Below are 20,848 nucleotides of genomic sequence, written 5' to 3'. Positions count from 1 at the left end.
GCACAGAGAGAGACAGAGCTCTGACACCAGCACTGAGAGAGACAGATCACTGACACAACACAGAGAGAGTGCACAATGACACCAACACAGAGAGACAGGGCACTGACACCAGCACTGAGAGAGACAGCACTGACACCAGCACTGAGAGACTGTATACTGACACCAGCACAGGGAGACAGAGCACTGACAGCAGCACTGAGAGGGTGTATACTGACACCAGCACAGAGAGAGACAGAGCACTGACACCACCACTGAGAGAGACAGAGCTCTGACACCAGCACAGAGAGAGACAGAGCACTGAAACCAGCACAGAGAGAGACAGAGCACTAACACAACACAGAGAGAGTGTACAATGACACCAGCATAGAGAGACAGAGCACTGATGCCAGCACTGAGAGAGAGAAGTTACTGAGAGCAACAATGAGATAGAGCACACTCTTAATACATGCAATTCATTTTTTTTGCTTGAACTATTTTTTCCCTTATGGACGTGAGTGGGGCCTCATGTCTAAGTTATGCCTAAGGCCTCACAAAGCCTAGAGCCGCCTCTGTTCACAGCTGTGAGCAAGTGTAAACTGAAAGCAGATGGGAACCCTAAACCCTGGCATGGGATTGGTATACTGGGGTTGAGCCAATGTGTTATTATCGCCATACCAAAATTATGGACTGTTTTTATTTGTTTTGCTGAAGGAAGCTATTTTCTTTACTTTTTTTTGCGTGGACGATAAGGGCAGTCTGGGGTACCTAGGTCAGATGTCACATACTAGCAGCTGTAACCCCATCTCCCCCTTTCCCAGGTGATGCACAAATTCTCCAATGGTTAGTATGCTACAACGTAACTTATCCAGATGTTAATACACAAGCAGTGGATTGTTTTAGTTCAGGACAAAGTGGTAAACTTTTATAGCAGAGGCAGAACAAGAGGAGTCTGGCAGAATCTCTTGCTCAAAGAGAACTGGTTCAGAAATAAAACAGAACAAGACAGAAAAGAACAAAAAAGATCCTTACTTTCTCCTTGCTTAGTGAAAGAGCTGGTTACTGTATACTTGGCATCAAAGCATACAGTTCCTTTCTATGTGATGGGTGAGGCAAAAGGGCCTCAGTCCCCCCCTCAGGGGAAAACCACAGTGTGTTGCATGTTTTGTGATGTCTCCTTAGCTATCGCCTGCTCTCACTTCCAGGCTATTCAGAACATAGTGTGCATCAGGCATGTGCTCTGCCCCTAAGCAGATCAGATGCTTGATTGACTGCACACCCCACTCTGAATGGCCTGGAAGGGAGGGCATGTAATGTCTAAAGCAACGTCACAGGACATGTGACATGTGGCTTAGCTCCACCTCCACCTGGGCTGTGCTGCAGTGATGATGGAAACCTTGATCACATGACCCAAGGAGAATTATAAAAAAAACAGGTAGAGATATCATGATTTTTTAAACTATTTGTATATAGATATGTGGCTGTGGCTGTGCCCTAGCTATTCAAAGGGGTCAGATATCTAGATTTAGAGCCTCTTTAAGGTTATTTTAAAATGCATCTAAGGCCAACATTTTTATTTTAGTTTTAGATTAGAGTGGCGAGGGGCTAAATCCCCTTTAAGGTTTTTCATGCTGTCACTATTAGGGTGATTCACTCTCTCTAATTGTCCAGGAGACCATTGTCACCGAGGCTGAATTCTGAATTGTCACTTATGGGAACACTTCTTCTAGTGACAACTAAAAGGGAGTTTTCTGCTCAGTTTCTGCCAAATCTACCAGAAATGGAAATCTCTCTCTAGATACAGATGGCAAAAAAATAAAAAAAATTAACAGGGATTTTAAACATACTTTATACTCCATATAAAGCTAAACATTTGTTTTGGCTTTAGATATACTATAAGGGGTCAGGCTACAGTTAAGAGATATGGTTTAGATTAGAATAAAAAATTAGATATAGGCCCTAATTTGATAGTATTAACGTCTAGATTTGGGGGCTAGACTCTGTTTTAAGGTATTGTTTTAGACTAATGGTTAGTTTTAAGGCTTGGGTTAATGTTTAATTTGAGGTAAGGTGCATGCACATTTCTTGATATTAGAGTGATCCTAGACAGAGAAATCTCTATATACAATATATACCAGGGCCTTTTTTCAGCAGGAACTAGGAGGAACTCAGTTCCACCACCTCTGGCTCAGGTCTTCTGCTCCCCGCTCACCACTATCACTTGGTAACACTGAAGTCCAGCTTCTGCGTTTACAAGTGATACCTTATCTCCCAGTAGCTCCCACAGGTCGGACAGGGACAAGGGAGATACAGAAAAGGTGCCCAGGGTTCAGTGCAGTCATGGGCAGGAGAGGGTGTGTGATAGGCTGTACCCTCTGTGGTCTCCATTTTTACACTGGTGACCAGTTGTTGATGCTCCTACTGCATGATCTCCCTTGCAAGTGACTGTAGTATAGTATAGTATGCTGGGAGGTACTACATCCGGATAGGTGCTTCAGCTTTATATTGCAACAAAGGTAAGAAATATGACAGATGGTGGAGCTTTTAAAGGGGGGGGAGAAGATGAGGGCAGTGGAGGGAGGGGTTGTATGCAAAGGGAAGAGCTACTATTTTATGTCATTTGGCAGGTATGTGTGTGGCGGGCATGGTTGAGTTCCTGCACCTATTCTCTGAGAAAAAAAGCCCTCGTATATACTATTATAATATAGGCAAGGGTGTAAGTATACCTGTCTGGTCTCATACACACTACCCAAGTATCATGCCTACTGCAATCCTCACCTAGCGTTTACATTGCTGAATGAGCATTACTTTGATCCTGTGTTCTGATCCACTCTCTGTGAGACCTTCCAGCAATTTGGAAAATCTCCCTGTGCAATAGCAATAATCCTTAAATTACCAGATCTACTAATTTTCATACCTTAAAACCAGCCCAATCATCACAAACCATGTTTTTCAACACAGGAGCATCGCTTGTAATTGTCTGTGGATACCCTTATTTTGATCAATTAATTTTAAGGTCATTAAATTCTACTAAATTCTATAGGAGAGGAATAGTGACATACAATTTTTGCAGCTGAAAATGTATGCAACTCTATCATTCCAAAACTAACCATGGCATTTTCCAGAGGCAAGAAAACAATGTACCACCCCAAATTGTCAAATCAGTTGTGCTGTGGCGGTAGTTGTGAGGGTGGCTAGAGCTTGTAAAAGGTGGACTTGATGGAAACGTGTGCATGTGTTTTTCTTACTAGTTATGTGAATACGAAATAAAAAAAATCTGCCTACCAATAAAGTGGACATAGTAGAGTCTGAAAGATAAGATTATCTACATAAATCTTCTTTATAGCAACATTTTACCTACTACATATTTTTCTGTTACAGCATCGTCTTGTCTGTTATTAATACAAATAATAATTACTTTAGGCTTGCTTTCTGATTAAATTAAATTCAACTTCATGTTTCATTAAAAAAGCCCTAAAATTGTATTAACTTTACCTAATTTAAATTCTAAAGCATCCCAGTAATTGCCTGGACAGCATCCATAACAGATTGTTTTTTTATATTTATTAATAATTATGATAAGTCAGTAGGTCTGTGTCGCACAATACTATATCAGACTCTGATGTGGTTTAATATGCTGTGTAATCATGTCAGCCAAAATTGTATATTGATTTTCATCTAGAAATTATTCAATTATATATCACTAAATCAAAACACAGCTTTCAGTATGCAAGGCTGAATGTATCAAGTTTACCAGACAAAATGCTATGTCCTATTCATTTTAATGGAAATGTTTTGTCTGATTTATATTGAACTGTTAAAAGGAAGAATTGCAAATGTTTTATTTCCATATATTATCATAGATTCTGGGTTCTTATTTTTTATTCACAGTGTTTAGATTCATTGTGAGATATACAGGAGGTTAGACAAAGGTCAGGTTTTTGGACCAAATGTCCTACGAAGATGGAATTTTAAATTTAAGATGTACAGTACTTGTAGGGGTATTTCTGGTGGCTTCATGGGGTGTTTCCATGTAGTCAATCAATCTATTTATGCCAGTTTACCGTATTTGCAAGCCTGGAAATTACACCTGCAGTTTTAGTCAGAAGAAAAGGAAGATAGAAGTTGCCTTTTGTCAGTTTTGAAGGATCAAGGGTATTTCGGGAGGGTAATTAGTCATTTGTGACTTTTCATCTGCTAATGTTAGTTTTCTACTTGTCATGCTATCTCTCTGGCATCAAAAGTCCAAGTTAGGCTTCCAGATCCAGCACCACATGTGGAGGAGGTGAGCAGAGCCAGCTCCCGCTGAACTCCTCACATATTTCTGCATATAAAGCCTGCCAAAGCTTCGGGGTGACTCCCCCCTGTCTCCGCTACCTAGTGGGACCCCCATTAATCACTTTGTAGAGCAATCATATACCCGCTCCTCCTCCTACATGCTGCAGTTGGCGGGAAACGCAGCCGCAGATACAGCCAATATGGTGGCAACTCCGCACACATCAGAGACACTGCAGTCTTCAGTGGCACCTGTTCCAGCAGAAACTGACCCTACCTCCCCCGCTGGTATAGAGCAGGCAGTTGTCTCCCTTCTTGCTCCTACACTAGCAGCCACAGTAGATGCGTTGGTGCAGAGGGGACTGGAGCAGTTTCATATTAAGCTGTGGACACAGGCTCAGAGGATCTCTGACACAAAGGATCGGATTTCTTCATTAGAGAATGAGGCCACGGCTAACTCAGCTTCGCTGGCAGGCATATCAACCTCTAACAGAGACACCTGGGAAAAATTAGATGACTTGTAGAATCGTTTACAAAGAAATAGTCTGCACATTATAGGTCTGCCAGAATTGGTCTCCAATACCCAGCTTACAGATCTCTGCGCTAAAATCATCCCTGAACAATTAGGCCTTCGCATCCCCTGCACTATTTAACATGCCCATCGCATTGGCCAGCATGCAGAAATGCGCACCAAATCCTGTCTGGTCATTGTCAGATACCTCAGCTATGCTAAAAAAATGCTATTATGCAGAAATTTCGCTGTTCAAGTTCTCTATCTGTTGATGAAGCAAAACTACTGCGGATTAGTCAGTGGAAGTGATGACACGACGTAAGGCTTTCTCAGCGATCTGCTCAATACTTTACAGCAATCAAGTCAAATTCACCCATGCCTACTTTCCTGCATATCCAACCCCACGTAGGAGAACAACTTACTTTCACCTCCCCGGTTGACACGGAGCACTACATCAACAATTCTGCTGATGGCTCTTCTTCAAAGTCCACCATTGCTTCCTCTGCCTTACCTAGATACCAACACAGCCCAAATAAGCCTCCTTTAAACGTAGTCACTTTTCTCCCCAGGATGACCGGGATGACAGGATGACAGGATGACAGGAATTCGCTGAACAACTTCTGAAACTTCTACATTACTGGAGATACGCAGGAGACGGGTAACTCTGCCCCTTTCTCTTTTCTTCCCCAGAACTCCCTATTACATTTTAGGGGATACACTGTTGCATTATTTGCAATTTGTTCTTGATTATTAATTGCATTTGTTTTATCACTACTATTTCAAATCGAATATAATGTGTGGCCACCTTTTAAGCTCAGGACAGCTAGCCAGCTCCTTGCTCTCTCTATAGGTTGAGCCGTGGATCGCATTCTCGCTCTTTTGAGCTTGTCTCTTAACACACACCCCCCCGAAGCTCCTTCTTCACCTCTAGAGGAGCGTTTGGCATGAGATCTACTTGTAAGTCGGTCTACTTGAAGTTAGCATTATATGATGGGTGGCTTTTCCACCTGATTTGTTTTTTGTCTCTTTTTTTTTTGTTTCTGTTTTGATTATTTGTTGATTATATTTACCCGATCCGTAACTACATCCCCAGGTGACTTACAATGTTTTGGTGAATCTCAGATGGAAGGCATAATGCACAATAGGAGGCTCCATCCTCAGCCTCCATCTAAGTATTCTCCCTTACTCCAAACATGGCTCCTCAGACCCATGCGAATCACCTAAAGATTGTCTCCTGGAATGTTAAAGGGCTTCGCTCCCCAAATAAGTGCATGTCAATCCTTAGACACTTGAAGCATCTGCGGATGGATGTGGCTCTCCTCCAAGAGATTCACCTATCTGCAGACGATTTAACCCGTCTTCATAAACTATGGGTAGGTGATGTTTATGGCTCACTAGCAGTAGGTCACAAAGCTGGAGTGGTTATATTGCTTCACAAAAATCTGAGACATACTATTTGAGATGTACAGACTAATTCGACTGGCCGCAAAATGACACTTGGTATCCTGGATATTGGATAACATTCAAGCCTGGCAACAGTCTAAATGCAGTTTTGACATATGGACAGAACAGCAAGAAGCAGCTAAAACATCTTACTCTACCTTATGTTTTCACAGGTTTGGCAACAAGGCTGGCAAATTATTTACCAAACCATGCTCAGGCCCGAGACGACCTACCCACATTTCCACCTTAAAAAACACTGCTGGCTCCATTGTTACCTCACCTGCAGAAATTAGTAAACTTCTTGCTGACTACTATACAACCCTGTACGCTAAAGATTCGGCTGACCAGACGATGGCAGAGGCCTTCCTAGCTAAGATCCACCTACCTAAGCTCAACTCCATTCACTTAGAAACACTCAATGCTCCCATCTCCTTAGAAGACATCCAGCTGACTATTAAATCTCTAGAATCGGCCAAGGCCCCAGGCCCAGATGGCTACACGGTGGAACTCTACAAACTGACAAAAGACTTTATCCCTGACACTCTGAAACATGTCTTCACCGCTATATGGGATGGTGGCCCCTATCTCCCCATGGGAACGCAGGCACACATTAGAATAAAAATAAAAAAGGAAAAGACCCCCTACACCCGGGCTCATATCATCCAATCTCCCTGATCAATGTAGATGTTAAAATTCTAAAATAATAGCCTCATGTCTAGCTCCATTACTCCCCTCTTTACTCCACCCAGCCCAATCTGGTTTTGTTCCAGGGCTCTCTGCCACCTTAAACATCCGTAAGGTTCTAAAAAAGGTGGATGGGTATCTGCGCTATCTAAAATATTTGAAAAGCAGCCAGCACAGTTCGTTGATCATCAAACAAAAATATAAAAAGTCCAAAATGCAGCGCTTCAAATTGTCGCTATTCATATGATAGTTCTGTCATTGAAGAGATAGGGAATATGAAGGACCCTTCACCAGCTTCAGTGTATATGAAAAAGCACACCCCACCCAAATTAATTCAATCTGCTTACCAGAGAGTAATGGTAAAAACGCCTCCGATGATATCCTATGGGATGAAACATGTCAGGCTGGCTGAGGCAAGCATGCTGTGAGCCGCGGATTTTCTACTATACATCATGATGCCTGTATTTTTCTACTACCTGTAAGTGGAAACAATAAATTATTGGTTTTATACCTTACGGGCTTCACTATTGTTGCCTTATTTTCTTTCCATTTGGGTAACTACTCATTGATGAGCGTATATCATGTGCACCCCTGTTTTGGAGTTTGATGATCAATTTGCAGTATTTGGAGTGTGACACCTTGATGCTCTGTGATTTACGATTACATGCCTTTTTACCATTACTCTCTGGTAAGCAGATTGGATTCACTTGTGTGGTGTGGTGTGGTGTGCTTTTTCATACACACTGAAGCTGGTGAAGGGTCCTTCATATTTACTATCTCTTCAATGACAGAACGGTCATATGATTAACGACAATTTGAAGCGCTGCATTTTGGACTTTTTATCCGTAAGATTCTAATGGCGTTGGAGTACGCTAAATCACACCCAGACCAAGATGTAGTTATCATCTCACTCGATGCCGAAAAGGCTTTCAACAATATCAGTTTGTTGTGGCTATTCAAAGTGATGGAAGTATTCGGTTTCTCTGGCCCGATTATACACTTTCTACAACAAATGTATGCGTTCCCGAGGGCTCGCCTTGTCACTCCTGATTTAGTCTCTGACACAATCCCTTTGACTAAAGGAACGACACAGGGATGCCCCCTCTCCCCTCTACTCTTCAATATAGCTATTGAGCCTTTATCCAGGATACTTAACTCATCTGACAGAGTCAGTGGCATCACTGTAAGCAACCAAATATTCCATTCCACCCTATTCGTGGACGACATATTACTATTCTCCACTGACCCTCTTGCAGATGTTGACAAACTCAGAGAACTCTTGGCAGCCTTTCGATTAAGCTCGGGCTTTTGAATTAAATTTGACAAAAGCCAAAAACCATTACAACCCCGGGTATTAATGGAGGTCTTCATTCCTTTTTACTCACCACATCACCTACTTGGTTATCCATCAGAGGTGGTCTTAACTACCCACCTCTGATAACCAAAATTGTAAAGGAGTTGGAAGCTTGGGCAACCCTTCCCCTCTCGCTCTTTGGGAGATGTCACCTCTTGAACATGTTGTTGTTTGCACGTCTACTTTATTCTATGTAAACCATACCCCTTTTATTAAAGCACTCTGATGTGCAGAAATTACACAAGGCTTTCAAATGGAAACACAAAAAACCATGCATAGTGTTACAAAAACTATGTCTCCCTAAGTTTGATGGTGGCGCAGGCTTGCCATATATACGTTTTTACAACCTCACTTGCCTGCTTAGACAAGGTCTTGACTGGTTGTCTGGAAAAATCAAAGTACCCTAAAGATATACTTGAAAGCGCTCTGGCCTCTCCACACACTCTTTCAACCATCCTTCATTCAAATATTCAAGCTCTACCACCCCACCTTAAAACAAGTGTTCTTATCAAAGACACAATTATTGCACGGAGAGAAGTGCGGAGACTTCTGGGGTCACCCTTGAGTATATCCTACCATTTAGGGCAAGCTAAGATCCAGCTACCCAACAATCAGTTTATTGTGTATATTTGGATGTGAACCACTACCTTCCACATCATCATCAGCAGGCTCACTCAATCTAACACAATGGACTCATATAACTCTCCTAGTTGCTCGTAGAACGATCATGTCCCATTGGATTAAACCAACACCACCCAGCCTTCCAGCTGTGAAACGCTCAATGTTATCGCTCTTCAACCTTGAGAGACTGGACACTATTGTAAAGAACTTTCTTTCTACTTCACGCTTCTTTGAAAGATGGTGTAAATATATGGAGGTCATGTTCACCCAAAAGGACCTGCTGGATATTATGCGCCCATTTAAATTCATGGACTGGTATCTAAAACAAGACCTCCTAAACTCCCTAGGTAAACTTAAAGTATCCAACTTATCGAATCCCTCCATCTTTCTACCACCCTAGAAATGCTACACCTTTGAAGCTCTTTTGACGATTCAAGATCTTATATTCCAAATAGGTTGATTTATCTGTTGTTATCATTGATTTCATGCCATTCTCTGAGATCACCACTCAGATGTACCCAAAGTATTAATATCTACTGTGTCGTTTCACTTTGAAATATTATGTCACGCTATTGTTTACGGGTAAATATACTTCCCCTGTCACCCTCCCTTTCCCTCCTCCATCCCCCTGCTCCCATTCCCTTTTTAGTGTTTTCAGTTTTCTCTTTTATGTTCATAATTGTGAATCAGAGCTACTGAGCTCTAATGCCGCGTACACATGAGCAGACTTCTCATCGGACTGAACTCAGAAGAACTTTTCGACTGAGTTCCGACGGAGTTCCAAGGAAACGGACTTGCCTACACATAATCACACCAAAGTCCGATCATTTTGAACGTGATGACGTACGACCGGACTAGAATAAGGAAGTTCATAGACAGTAGCCAATAGCTGCCCTTGCGTCGTTTTTGGTCCATCAGACTAGCATACAGACGAACTGATTTTGCGATAGGAGTCGAGTCCGTCGGAAAGATTTGAAACTTGTTCTATTTCTAAGGTCCGTCAGATTTTTAGACAGAAAAGGTCAGATGAAGCCCACACACAATCGAATTGTCCGACGGATTTGTTCTGTCGGACCTTTGATGCCGAAAAGTCCGGTCGTGTGTACGCGGCATAAGTTATATACTTGCTTGTATTCATGTACTGTGAAAATTCCAATAAACATTTAAAAAAAAATAAATAAAATCCAAGTCACTGGTGCAGAAAAAGAAGGCAGATAAGAGTGTAGAAGTGTATTCTGACTTTCCTGATATTCATACTTGTTCCAGGTCTGTGGAATTAATGTAGCCAGAGCATCAGCATGACAACTATCTGACTACCATTTTAAGAAGGAGGGCAGCGATGGCAGCCCTTATATTGCTTTAAAGCCTAATTCTAGGTTTCATGCTGGGCTCCCCAAAGACTCCTCTTCCTCACCCGAGTCCCCCCTTTCTACCCCAAATTACATTTAATCCCTTTTCTTTAATATACTTATTTTTTTCACTTTCAATTGATTTTTTTATTGAACATTTTAAAGTACACAGCCTATTGTAAGGCTCCATTCACATATGTGCGGGCGCGTTTTCAGCTCTGTAGTCTGGTGCGGTTCTGTTCACCGGTTCAGGAATGATGCAGGTGCGAATTTTTATCTGAAATCGCACCTGAACCGGACTGAAAAATGCACAGGACTCTTTTTAAAACCTCACCACGACCAACCCGCACATGTGTGAACCGGCAGCTTTGAGAAGGCAAATCGGAGGCAGTTTAATTTGCATCCGATTCGCATATATGTGAACACAGACTAAAAGGACTTTTTGTAATTGCCAAGATGATGTTAGACAGCTGGAATGTAGCTGCCAAGAATGTAATGACATCCAACAGTATAAATAGCATATTATTAAACAAAACGTGTAGCTTGCAAGTTAGAGTAGGTATCAGTGAGCCAGATAACTTTGTCGCAGGCCGTGAAACAATAAGCAGATCAAAACATCAAGTCTGAATAAACAACATGATCTGCAACAAGAAAATAAGAAACAAGGAAAGAGGAAAGAAGGATGATGTTCACAGTAGGAAGGTGGGAAAGAGAGATGGGGTGAAGGGAAGGGGAGTGAGCATTAGGAATGCCCAAGACCAGCATCCCAAAGCTGAGCTATTATAATGAAGTATAGCTCTCCATGGACAGTGATGGGTGAGCATATTGTATCCACGGGGTTCAAATCCGGGAGAATTTGTTTAGCGTGTCCAGCAGGATGCTTGTCAGTTTCTCATTTAAAAATAACCCATCGATCCGCTGATGAACCTTCTCAGAGGAAACAAATTGTTTCTTCCAGGCTTTGTCTGTTTTGCTGCTAACAAAATGTAAGTCACCAATTAGAATTGGGTTTTAGTAAAATCGGGGGGTTTAATGTTATAAGACATACCAAGGGTCTTTGGGGAAAGAGCAATCGAACAAAGAATGTATGAGCTTCAAGACCTTGGTCCAAAACTGTGTGAGCATGGCACATGTCCACCAGGTATGTAAAATGTCGCACTGCGTTGCGCAGCCACGAAAGCACAGACCAGTATGGGAAGGCTAGAGATGGGCTATAAGTGATGGGACCAGGTAATAAACTTACCTTTTTAAAAATTCTAATGCCCAGTCATGTGACATGCTGGGTCTTCTTCTTCTTCTCCTGATCTTCTCTGGAGGCAGTTGGTCCTCAGAGACCCAGACAGGGTCCAATGAGTGAGATAACATTGATTAATGGTCATATTTGGTGATTTCAACTGTTTCTGCTTTTCCATTAAATAAGAGTGCCTTCAAATTCTCAGATGATCAAATGTTTCTATAGCAAAACTTTTTTCTCCTGCAATTTCCTGAAAACTTCCTCTTCTTCTAAATGCTATATCCATCATGACACGTCAGTGTCAAACCATCAAACTCAAACCATTCAGCAGCCCTTATGCTTTCCATTCTCATAATTAGATTATTATGCAGTAAGCATAGATTGATAGCTTTGGCTGTGCTATGTGTAAAGCATAACTAGTCTGGCTGCATAATAAATGTAATTACCTTATGGGAAAATGTTGCCAGTGTTTAATCAGAAATTTTGGAACTTGGCTCAAAAACACCCTTTACGATAAGGTAAAAGGAGCCAACAATTTATTCCACGGTTATTGGGGTGACCAAGAATACTGCTAATAAATGTGTTCTGGGCTTGTAGACATTAAATCATATGGTTGTTTAAAGCTAAGCTTCAGATAGACATACACGTTTACCATTTAATACCATTTATGTATTAATTAAATAGCCATTTAATGTATTTTTAAATACAGCTTGTAAAAGTAAAATACCATTTATGTATTAATAAATCAGTCAGTAAATGTATTTTCAAATACAGCTTGTAAAAATACTTTCATTCCTGTTTATATTTGCTTCCTAAATCCCCATTGCATAGCACTGGAAGGGACAGCATTGTAAGCCTAAATGGAAAAAGTAAAAAAGCCCTTGCGAGCTACCATATGTGTTTACTATATACAGTGCTGTGAAAAAGTATTTGACCCCTTCCTGATTTTTTTTTTTTTTGCATATTTTTCACGCTTAAATGATTCAGATCATCAAATAAATTTTAATAATACACAAAGATAACCCGAGTAAATCCAAGATGCAGTTTTTAAATTATTATTTCATTTATTAAAGGATAAAAGCTGTTCAAACCTGCCTGGCCCTATGTGAAAAAGTAATTGCCCCCTCCTATGCTGAATCATGAATGAACTGTGATTAACCACAATTTTTTGGAAAGCTGAATTTCACTTGCCACACCCAGGTCTGATTACTGCCAGACTTGTTGAATCAAAAAATAATTTAAATAGAAGCTGTCTGACAAAGTGAAGCACGCTAAAAGATCTCAAAAAGCAACACATCATGCCGTGATCTAAAGAAATTCAAGAACAGATGAGAAACAAAGTCATTGACATGTATCAGTCTGGAAAGGATTACAAAGCCATTTTAAAGGCTTTGGGATGCCAGAAAACCACGGTGAGAGCCATTATCCACAAATGGAGAAAACTTGGAACAGAGGTGAACCTTACCAGGAGTGACCGGCCAACCAAAGTGACTCCAAGAGCACAACGACTATTCATCCAGGAGGTCATAAAAGAACCCACAACAACATCTAAAGAACTGCAGGCCTCACTTACCTCAGGTAAGATCAGTGTTTATGATTCAATAATAAGAAAGAGACTGGGCAAAAATGGCATCCATGGGAGAATTCCATGGCCAAAGCCACTGCTGATCAAAATAGAACACAAAGGCTCATTTCACATTTACTAAAAAACATCTTGATTATCCCCAAGACTTTTAGGCAAATATTCTGTGGACTGATGAGACAAAAATTTAAATTTTTGGAAGGTGTGAGTCCCGTTACATCTGGCATAAAACTAATACAGCATTTTTTAACAAGAACATCATACCAACAGTCAGACATGGTGGTGATAGCGTGATGGTCTGGGGCTGCTTTGCAGCTTTAGGACCTGGACAACTTACCATAATTGATGAAACCATTAATTCTGAGCTCTACCATAAAATCCTAAAGGAGAATGTCCAGCCATCAGTTTGTGACCTCAACCTCAAGTGCACTTGGGTTATGCAGTAAGACAATGATCTGAAACAAAACAGCAAATCCACCTCCAAATGGTTCAAATAAAGCAACATTTAGGTTTTGGAATGGCCTAGTCAAAGCCTGGACTTAAATCCAATTGAGATGCTGTATCATGACCTTACACAGGCCGTTCTTGCTGGAAAACCCTCCAATGTGGCTGAATTAAAACAATTCTGCAAAGAATAGTGGGCCAAAATTGCTCCACAGCAATGTGAAAGACTCATTGCCAGTTATCGCAAACGCTTGATTGCAGTTTTGGATATGCAAGTTTGGACAGCTTTTTTGCCTTAAGAAATGAAACCATTATTTAAAACTGCATTTTGTATTTACTCAGGTTATCTTTGTGTAATAATAAAATTTGTTTGATGATCTGAGTCATTTAAGTGTGACAAGTATGCAAAAAAAAAAAATCGGAAAAGGGGCAAATACTTTTTCACAGCATGGTATATACTAAGGTCAGCTGCTGGCACTGTTCCCAATCTCATATGCATGTGCTCAAAGTAATACAATTTTTATTAGTGTAGCGCTATACCCTCCATTCGAATGCAATCTGTAAATAATAAATCTAATATTCAAAATAACTACTTATGTGTACAATAAAAAATTCAATACAAATATATATGAAGTTCACAGTCCATATAAACAAAAATGCCAATAGTGCAGTTCATCAATGTGAGTTCATCAGTGAATCATATATTATGAGTGCTGCTTAATCCATTTCATCCATGCAATGGTGCTCAAAAGCACGTTAATTATTGTGTCACCACTCTCGTGCTCCCCACATTCCCTGAGGTAAGGATAGGACCACAGGGTGGGGAGCACGAGAGTGGTGACACAATAATGTTTGTGTTTTGTTTTTGGACACCATTGCATGGACGAAATGGATTAAGCAGCACTCATAATATATGATTCACTGATTAACTCACATTGATGAACTGCAATATTGGAATTTTTGTATTTTTATTGATTTTTTATTGTACACATAAGAAGTTATTTTGGATATTAGATGTATTATTTACAGATTACACTTGAATGGAGGGTATAGCACTACACTAATATAAATTGTAGCATTGCAAGCAGCTCTGCTGCATGTTAATTCATTTTGGGGTGAATTGTTGCCCAAACTCACTTAACTGCTGTTGCTCCTTTGGTCACCAGTTTTGCAGGTAAAACAGTTTACATATACAGGGGGTCCCCTAGTTACAAATATTTGACTTACAAATGACTCCTACTTACAAACGGAGGGAGACAACAGGAAGTGAGAGGAAATCTACCCCTAGGAAGGGAAATTCACTCCTGTAAGAGCTATTATGGGGAAAAGATACCTCCACTGATGCTTTATCACCATCATATTCCACAACAAAATTTTCAAAATCCAATTGTCATTGGGACAGAAAGTGAAGTGAAATCTTCTGAACGGGGCACAGACAGCAAAACAAATGTTACAGGGGTGATAACCCTTCCCTATGCTATCCAAAAAGCTTAAAAATCGTTTTTTTGGCTGGAGCTACACTTAAAAAATGTACCTGTTCCGACTTACAAACAGATTCAACTTAAGAACAAACCTACAGTCCTTAACTTGTTTGTAACCCCGGGGACCCCCCCCCGTATAAGTATTTAAATAGTACATATTGTTATTATCCCGAGGATCAGCTGTAACAACTCATTATAATCTGGTCATACTTTTTTCTAATTGAATTGATTTACTTAATCGAATTGTTTCATATTGGTGTTTTCTAAAGGATACAATTATAATTTCCAGTGCAATGTAATAGAATGTAATAGAATATGAAATGATAGAGGCAAACATAATTTTTTGGATAGTACATGGGGTTCTTTTTAGAGATGGTGCTATGTAACTATCTTAATGTGTAATATATTAAACCACTAGTACAATAGATTTAGTTATTTCACACCATTTACTTTTAGCCTGGGTTCACACTGAGGAATGGAGCGGTTCACAGCAGGAGTCCGGTGCATCTCCATTCACCATTTCAGGTCCGATTTCAGCCCGAATTTTTGGATTTTTGAATTCCAGCAGCCTACTGGAACCCAGGGATATACACATGCTGTTGTTGAATGCCAGTTCTATCAATAAGTACTGGTGGTTCTAGACAGCATTTGTCTCTGGCTTTGAGTCCACTGCAGAACTTTGTTTTTTTGGTCCTTGAATGCCCTCTATGGTCACCTTTATGGTTCTCTGGATGCATTTAGACACTTGTGACCCTTTAGTGATTTGACCAATATTTCAAGAGACCAAGAAGGCTTGTACCTCTAATTGGACATAATTGGACAGCATCCCCTGAAGAAGCCCGATATATGGGATAAACATGTTGGGAATTCTATCCGATTATGCTGTATCCATAAAATCCTGTTGACCTGTACTTGCCAATTGTTGTGTTTTTAAAGATTTTTTATTTTTTATTTTTTTTAATTAAAAAACTTTCTTATATAGTATAGTTACTATATTTTTTTCAAATTAATTTGCACCTTAAAAATACCATTCCTTTGTTCTATATATAATCTATCAAGGGATGTGTTGCTATTACTAAGTTGATTTGTCTGTGATCAAAAAAACTCTTTCTCCTACTATTGTATATATTCTGTAGAGCAATGCACACTTTAGTATGTGCTGTACAAGTAAAAATCAAAGAGTTGGAAAAGTTTCTATTGGTTCCCCAGAAATATGATAACATTGCACTGAAGCTTCCTCTTATATCAACTGGTAATAATAAAAATGTTTGAAAACTGGACTTTTAGAATAACCACATCTATTCCTAAAGTGGAACTCCCAACAGTTTGAATAAAGTAAGATTTAAACCCTTTTGTTCTTATTGGATACATTTTCCTTCAATTCCAATTAACTGCACACAAAGTAAGGGTAAGCCTCTCCATGGGAGATACAAGCAACAGTAAATCTTGTGGAAAGGTGGAACCCATGTCATTTTTTATTGCTGTTGGTGACCTTATTGTGAAATTCTACTTTCTTGTGGTCACTAGAACAGGAAGTCAGGGCAAATTTCAACAAGGACACAGACAACAAAATAAATAAAATAAATCTTGCAGAGGATCTAACCCTTCCCATACTCCTCCTAAACAACAAAAATCCACTTTATTGACCTGAGATTGTTTAGTGACTGAATTAAGTCAACATTTTACCAATTTAACATAATTGTTTGATCATGTTTTTAAGGACTTGGCCGAGAAAGAAAGCACACGAGAAAATGCTCTTGAAGCTCTGAAGGCAAATTTCTATTGTGAGTTGTGTGACAAGCAATATTACAAGCACCAGGAATTTGATAACCACATTAATTCCTATGATCATGCGCACAAACAGGTGAGCAAGCTAGTTATACAGGTATGAATTTAACATAAGTTCCCATTTCTTTTGTCACAGAACTGCAAGCCAGAAATTGGATGGCATAGCTCGTTTAGCTTTATTACATTGTATAATAAAGGTAATTTGTTAATGTGCTTTTGAAGGTACATTCTCTAAGGCTGTTATCCTTGCTCCCCCCATTTGTGAGTCACTGACCAACAACAAGTATCTGATTGTCCTGACACGTGATATACACCTGTGTGATGTATGCCTGATATACACATGCTTGTTCCAGGTCAGTGACTTACCAAGTGGGGAGGAAAGGATCAGAATGACAGTCATTCAGCATTTACTTTCTAAAAGAATTCAGCAAAGACTGCTACCTTTTATTTTTCCTGTGGAGTTCCTTTTACCTTAATGAGTCTTATTTCCAAAAGCTAGTGCAAAATATTGGAGCAAAGACAGGCAGGTGCCCAAAGCAACCCACCTGATATTCTAAATCACTGAACATATGAAATCTGATTGGTTGCTCTGGGCAGCTTGTAATAGGGTGTTAGTCTCCCACTGTATTCCTCCAGTGAGATTTTGGTGTAGTTCTCACTTTCTACCACCACAAGTCCTTAGGTAAATCCCCATCACAAAGAGCCGAGGGGCGGAGTGAAACACGTTGGGGGCATGGTCTGGTTGGAGTCCATGCTGAGGTTGTCATTTATACACCCAGCATAGGGATAGCACAGATGTTCGGCTCCAGGGAGTCCTTCCTTTATTACAAGTCCTTAGTTACTTAAAGTGTTTGTTACTCCAACATTTCATATTCTTGATATGTGCCTGCTGTACCATATACTTGTATCAGAAAGTATCCTGTTCTCTTTGTATTGCTTCCTTTGTGTGAAATCCCTGGTGTTCCTGCCGGTCCCTCTGCTTTTCTATTAAAAACTGACCACACTAGGCAGGTGAGAACAGCATGGTTAGTTCTCTAGCTATACTGTGAACTCATTGTGCTCTCCTTCAATTATCAGACTTGTCCTGACACACCCCTGCTGCACAGCCTTTTACTGGAAAGCTCAGTGTGCTGCTGCTTCTCCTCCCACCAGCTCTTATGCAGCTGAGAACAGAGGGAATGTGATCACATAATAAAAAAAGGGTATTTTATATATATATATATATATATATATATATATATATATATATATATATATATATATATATATACAAAAATGTTTTGCCTTTCATTTCTATTTTAAACTGAATGGCTTTTTTTTACAAGGCGATTGTTTACAATTACTTTAACTGGAAACTGGGGGGACATTTTTACCCTTTTTCTCTCTAAAGGGGAGCCAAGCATGAGATTTGCGTGGCCTTCTTAGACCCATTTCACACTGAGGTGCTTTGCAGGCACTACAGCGCTAAAAATAGCGTCTGCAAAGCGCCCTGAAAGTGCCACTGGTGTCTGTCCAGTGTGAAAACCCCGAGGGCTTTCACACTGGGGAGGTGCACTGACAGGACACTAAAAAAAGTCCTGCTAGCAGCATCTTTGGAGCGGTGAAGGAGTGGTGTATACACCGTTCCTGCCCATTGAAATCAATGGGGCAGCGCGGTTATACCGCCAGCATAGTGCTGCTGCAGCAGCGCTTTGCAGTGGCTTTAACCCTTTCGCTGCTTGTTTTTAACCCTTTCTCAGCCACTAGCAGGGGGGTAAAAGCGCCCCGCTAGCGGCCGAAATTGACGGTAAAGCACTGCTAAAAATAGCGGCGCTTTACCACCAATGGACCCATTGCCCCAGTGTGAAAGTGGCCTCAGAGACATGGGAGTTATATATAGCCCCTACTGTGACATTTTGGCATACCCATAATATGGGAAGTTTCAGGCAGGAACAGAGACCTACTTATGAGGGATAGGTAGGCATAGCATTAGCCGCAGGTTCTTGTTGAGTAGGGATAGTTTAGGAGTGGAGATGGCCTGGCATATTGGGACAGGAAAACCAAAAAAGTGCCATTTTACATGTGTGCAAAAATTGAAAAAATGCATCCAGCAGAGCTAAGAGCATTTCCAGTCTTCTAGTCTGCAATTTTGACCACTGCACTTGCTAGGGGAAGCACAGAGGAAAGTCCCCTCTGTGAAGCCTCATGGCTACATGCTTAAGAAAGCACACCTTGAGCAACCTCTCGTAAGTAAACCCTGCGTTTATGAACTGCCTTGTGAATAATGTGTATGCCTTAACATACAGAGTTCAAAATTGTATAAAAAAGAATGCATTGTTGTAGCTGTTTGTTACCCATTATATGAAAACTCTTAAATAAGGAATTGTGTCACCTGTTCCCCTAAATCTCTACCACACAGTTAGCCCTCCCCATAAGCTGCTCTATGTTTGCACCAGGCAATAAAATCCCCTCTTTTGAATTAATAAGCTCTGCTCCTTTGAGCTTCCCTCATCGCCCTATGACTGGGTAGAAGGACTATCCTGCAGAACACAAAACTGGGTGGAAAAAAACACAATCGTTGTATTAAAAACAAATTGCCCCTTGTTCATTAATTTGTCTTTAACCCTTTCACTGCTGGATGCATTTTTTTCAATTTTTGCACACATGTAAAATGGCACTTTTTTGGTCTGAAGACTACTTACAACCACCAGAACATTACATACCGTATATACTCGAGTATAGGTTGATCCGAATATAAGTTGAGGCTCCTAATTTACCACAAAAAACTGGGAAAAACGTATTGACTCGAATATAAGACGAGGGTGAGAAATGCAGCAGCTACTGTAAGTGGAAAAGAGGGTCAACAATGCCCATCTGCAGCTGCATACCTCCCTGTGTCCTGTGCACCCTACCTGTGTCCCGTGCACCCTACCTGTGTCCCGTGCATCCTACCTGTGTCCCGTGCATCCTACCTGTGTCCCGTGCAGCCTACCTGTGTCCTGTGCATGTGTCCTGTGCAGCCTACCTGTGTCCTGTGCAGCCTACCTGTGTCCTGTGCATGTGTCCCTGTGTCCCCATGCAGCCTACCTGTGTCCTGTGCATGTGTCCCTGTGTCCCCGTGCAGCCTAACTGTGTCCTGTGCATGTGTCCCTGTGACCTGTGCATGTGTCCCTGTGACCTGTGCATGTGTCCCTGTGTCCCCGTGCAGCCTAACTGTGTCTTGTGCATGTGTCCCTGTGCATGTGTCCCTGTGTCCCCATGCAGCCTACCTGTGTCCTGTGCATGTGTCCCTGTGACCTGTGCATGTGTCCCTGTGACCTGTGCATGTGTCCCTGTGTCCCCATGCAGCCTAACTGTGTCCTGTGCATGTATCCCTGTGACCTGTGCATGTGTCCCTGTGTCCCCATGCAGCCTACCTGTGACCTGTGCATGTGTCCCTGGGACCTGTGCATGTGTCCCTGTGTCCCCGTGCAGCCTAACTGTGTCCTGTGCATGTGTCCCTGTGACCTGTGCATGTGTCCCTGTGTCCCCATGCAGCCTACCTGTGACCTGTGCATGTGTCCCTGTGACCTGTGCATGTGTCCCTGTGTCCCCGTGCAGCCTAACTGTGTCCTGTGTATGTGTCCCTGTGACCTGTGCATGTGTCCCTGTGTCCCCATGCAGCCTAACTGTGTCCTGTGCATGTGTCCCTGTGTCCTGTGCATGTGTCCCTGTGACCTGTGCATGTGTCCCTGTGACCTGTGCATGTGTCCCTGTGTCCCCGTGCAGCCTAACTGTGTCCTGTGCATGTGTCCCTGTGACCTGTGCATGTGTCCCTGTGTCCCCGTGCAGCCTAACTGTGTCCTGTGCATGTGTCCCTGTGTCCTGTGCATGTGTCCCTGTGACCTGTGCATGTGTCCCTGTGTCCCCATGCAGCCTACCTGTGACCTGTGCAGCCTCCATGTGGCGATCTGTATCCACTGATCAGCGTGTGATAATACCATTCGGCGGCTATTCCACTGTTCAAAAGCCGCGCCTCCTCCTCGTCTGTGATAGGCAGAACACTCCATTTCCCAGCAGTCAGCGGTCAGCCTATTACGGACATTCTCTCATTCTCATACCACGGACGAGGATGAGAGAATGTCCGT

At 41.4% G+C, this 20,848-nt stretch overlaps 1 protein-coding gene across 1 annotated transcript in view; it reads left to right on the top strand.

Moving 5' to 3' along the window:
* ZNF804A (zinc finger protein 804A) overlaps positions 1 to 20,848 on the top strand; it is a 294,133-nt gene that overhangs the window by 201,427 nt on the left and 71,858 nt on the right. Inside the window, exon 2 of the mRNA XM_073633728.1 lies at positions 16,675 to 16,818. Within this exon, the coding sequence (XP_073489829.1) occupies positions 16,675 to 16,818 (144 nt within the window). The remainder of the gene's footprint in view (positions 1 to 16,674; positions 16,819 to 20,848) is intronic.

This window comes from Aquarana catesbeiana, linkage group LG06, assembly GCF_042186555.1.
Source record: "Aquarana catesbeiana isolate 2022-GZ linkage group LG06, ASM4218655v1, whole genome shotgun sequence".
In the NCBI taxonomy this organism is placed as follows: domain Eukaryota; kingdom Metazoa; phylum Chordata; class Amphibia; order Anura; family Ranidae; genus Aquarana; species Aquarana catesbeiana.
The sequence above is the reverse complement of the archived record's forward strand: the minus strand, read 5'-3'. Positions and strand labels throughout refer to the sequence as shown.